Genomic DNA, 3,312 nt, shown 5'->3' with positions numbered 1-3,312 from the left:
TGTGTGTGTGTGTGTGTGTGTGTGTGTGTGTGTGTGTGTGTGTGTGAACAGTGGTGGGAATAAATCCAGGGGCTTATAAATGCCAGGCAAACTCTCCACAACCACGCTGTTCCATCCTCTGCCTGAAATAGTATTTACTGAGTGAGGACTTAGAAGAAGTCTGGCACTTTGTGTCCACTGGACCATCTATTCACCATTCCACCCTCCTAAGAGACTATTGATTCTCCATTTTCAGATGCAGAAACTCAGAGCTCAGGCTGCTCAAGAAACTTCCCTCCAGGCACATCAGACAGATGGTGATTGGGGACTCAAGTTTGACTCACACACCAAAGACTCCCCTGAGCAGGGCTAGCTCGTGTATATGTTCAGGCAGGCTGTGCGTGACTAAAGAAACAGGCCTTGTGAGCTCAGGGGAGCCCTGGCTCTGCCAAGGGGACCACCAAGCGGGAAGCAGATGGGATGGGACTGATCTCCACCCAGAGGACGACTTGGGGTTGGGGAATGTGTTGTAGTGGTTGTTCTAGACTGCAGGGGAGATCAACGAAGGGGCTGCTGTACTCCCATTTGCCTTGCCGACGTGCAGGGAAGAGTTTGAGGAAGGCACTGGCTTATCAGGCGGGTGCTCAACCTTTCTAGCCCAAACTGAGGAAGAGCTGGAGGGAGGAATTGTGTCTCCTTTCTGTTCCATTTCTCAGGAAGGGCTAGTTAAAAACAAGTTGCCTATACTGGAAAAAAACAAGTTCAAAGCTGACCTTATTCATTCTGGTTTTGCAAAGGAACATGCTATTATTATTTCTGCCTTCATTGAAATCAACCTACTAGGAAGTAAAAGTGTAACCAGTTTAGAGCTGGTTATGCTGAAATAAAAATTGGCATAGTAAATGTCAAGAAGTTAGCACGTGTCCCTGCTCACCAACCGCATTATATAACCCATCTCTAGTGAGCCCCAGGCAGCATGTGATTTTCCAACTGAACTGCCTAATTCAGTAAACGATTACACTAGACTTCATGAAGTCTGTGTGCATTGTCCCTTTTCTGGAAAAACCATAATTAAGCAAACCTTCCCTAGAAATTAATCAGAATAGAGCTACTGCACCTGAACGGAGATTTGTTTTATTTTCGTCCTAAACCTTCTCACTGCCGAGGTGGGTCTAGGTGAGGTTTGCCTGGTGTTGGCCTAGGGGGACACACGGCCAGCTTCCCAGTCTCACAGCCCTTCCAGCTGTCAATGATGAGAGGCTTGAGTTGCTGACTCTAATTCTTCCTATCAACATAGGGGCTCTATGCACCCAACTGACACACGAGACTACTGAGGTACCTCAGATGGTAAAGTGGTTGGCTTGTAAGGACAAAGCTCTGAGTTCCATGCTCAGAAACCATGCTTACAGAGAGAAAAAAAAAAAAGAGGAAGGGGCATGGTGGTTTGACTCTAGCCATGGGAAGGCAGAGACAGGCAGATCTTGAGGGCTCAAAGGCTAGCCAGACTAACATACTTGTCAGTTCCAGGCCAGTGAAAGACATTGTCTCAAGAAACAAAGCAGACAACACCTAAGCACAACACCTAAAGTTATCTCTGACCTACAAACAGAAACAGACACACACACACACACACACACACACACCCTTGAGCATGCATACACACATACATACATATATACATACAAAAATAAATAGATAAATAATAATAACTACAGGAAGTAAATGGGCTTCTCTGACCTTCTGTCTTCCATAGTGCTGACCACTGGCTTGGATCTCCTGGACCTGAGTGAACCTGTCTCTCAAACCCAAACCAAAGGCAAGAAATCAGAGTCCTCATCAAAGAGCTCATCCCTCAAGAAGAAAGCCGATGGCTCTGACCTCATCAGTGGGGACAGCGAGCAAAGGGCCCAGGCTCTGCGGGGCCCAGAGACGTCATCCTTAGACTTAGGTAAGGCGAAGGTTTGCAGCAGCTGTGGCTTGTGACAGTCAAGTTCAGGATAACTTTCAGAGAGTAAACATGGGAATGGAAAAGATAAAGTTCTGGGAACTGGAAAGGGGGTAGCTTCTTTTGTGCTTGGACTGAGTAGCCATGGGTGCTCTACTTCAGAAAAGTGATGTTGATTCATTCACGTATGTGTTCCTCCCAATGGGCTCAGCTTGTGATGGATGCCAGGCATCTCTCTAGGACCAGGAGCTGAAATTACAGGAAAATGCGGACCCTGCTCTCTAGGAATTCTCAGTTTAGAGCAAGAGAGAAACAAGGGGGGGGGGACAATTAAGAGCAGCACAGAACTTGGGGACATCCAGATAAAACATTCTTAAGATAATATCCAGGATGATGGTGATAGCTGGTAATCCCCCTCACTGCTGGATGCCATAGCCAGGAACTACACTGCATCACCTACATGGTTAGTCTTGTTATTAAAACTCTGAAGTCTGTGAAAATGGGGTTTAAAATTTAACTTATCCAAGATCTTACAGCTAGTAAGAGAAAGAGCTGGAAATGCACACCTGGCCCTAGTCAACTCCCAAGCTCAACTTTTTTCAGCATACTCGACATTCCTCCTACGAAAGGACAGTTAAGGCCTCAGTTGGTACAACCAGGAAATCAAGAGAAAATCAATCATGTATGCGCACATATGTATGTGTGTGTGCCTGTGTATGTGCACGTGTGTGTGCATGTGCATGTGTGTGCATGCATCTGTATGTCAGGCAAATACATACAGATTCGTAAAACTAGCTTTCGAAATTAATTTTACTTGAGTGCTTCAACTGGAAACGCAACCCAGTTTATCTTAATAAGCCTTGTCTCCTTTAGCTGCCTATGATTTAATTCATTTTCATGCACCCTTAAGAAAATCAATGTTGGCCCAGGGTCTTCTAACCGCTCTCTTTTCTATGTGCTTCCTCATGCTTGGCCCTGGGCTTTCTCTTCGCTTCCTTCTTCCTCAGGAGACATTCAAACACAACTGGAAAAATGGGATGATGTCAAGCTCCATGGGGACCGAACAAGCAAGGGCCATCTTCTGGCGGAAAGGAAGTCATGCTCATCGAGGACCGGGTCCAAAGAGCTCCTGTGGTAAGGTGTCCTGAGACCGCAGTTTACTCTGACTGAGCGGGGGTGCCCTTTGTGTCTGGGAAGGGTCAGGGGGCTCAGTTACTCCAGAAACTCAAGATCCTGAATAATAACCTTCCATATGTTAGCACTTCCACAAACCACTTTGACTAAATTGTAAATAAATAAATAAGTATTTAAAAAAAGAAAAAGCAAAAATGTGTAGCTGAAGTATCAGTTAACAGAACTACAGTGTGTGTGTGTGTGTGTGTGTGTGT

The 3,312-nt window shown here is 45.7% G+C and overlaps 1 protein-coding gene across 12 annotated transcripts in view; it reads left to right on the top strand.

Moving 5' to 3' along the window:
- The window catches only part of Pex5l (peroxisomal biogenesis factor 5 like), a 204,642-nt gene that overhangs the window by 143,303 nt on the left and 58,027 nt on the right, over positions 1-3,312 (top strand). For 8 of the 12 annotated variants that reach the window (XM_005343778.2, XM_026782184.1, XM_026782169.1 and 5 more), the window contains 2 exons: positions 1,733-1,927; positions 2,932-3,058. In XM_005343778.2, coding sequence (XP_005343835.1) covers positions 1,733-1,927; positions 2,932-3,058 — 322 coding nt within the window. The remainder of the gene's footprint in view (positions 1-1,732; positions 1,928-2,931; positions 3,059-3,312) is intronic. The other 4 variants (XM_005343773.3, XM_026782160.1, XM_026782158.1 and 1 more) reach the window with 1 other exon arrangement.

This window comes from Microtus ochrogaster, chromosome 1 (assembly GCF_000317375.1).
Source record: "Microtus ochrogaster isolate Prairie Vole_2 chromosome 1, MicOch1.0, whole genome shotgun sequence".
Lineage (NCBI taxonomy): Eukaryota > Metazoa > Chordata > Mammalia > Rodentia > Cricetidae > Microtus > Microtus ochrogaster.
Note: the sequence above shows the minus strand (reverse complement) of the source record. Positions and strands in the feature narration are given on the sequence as shown.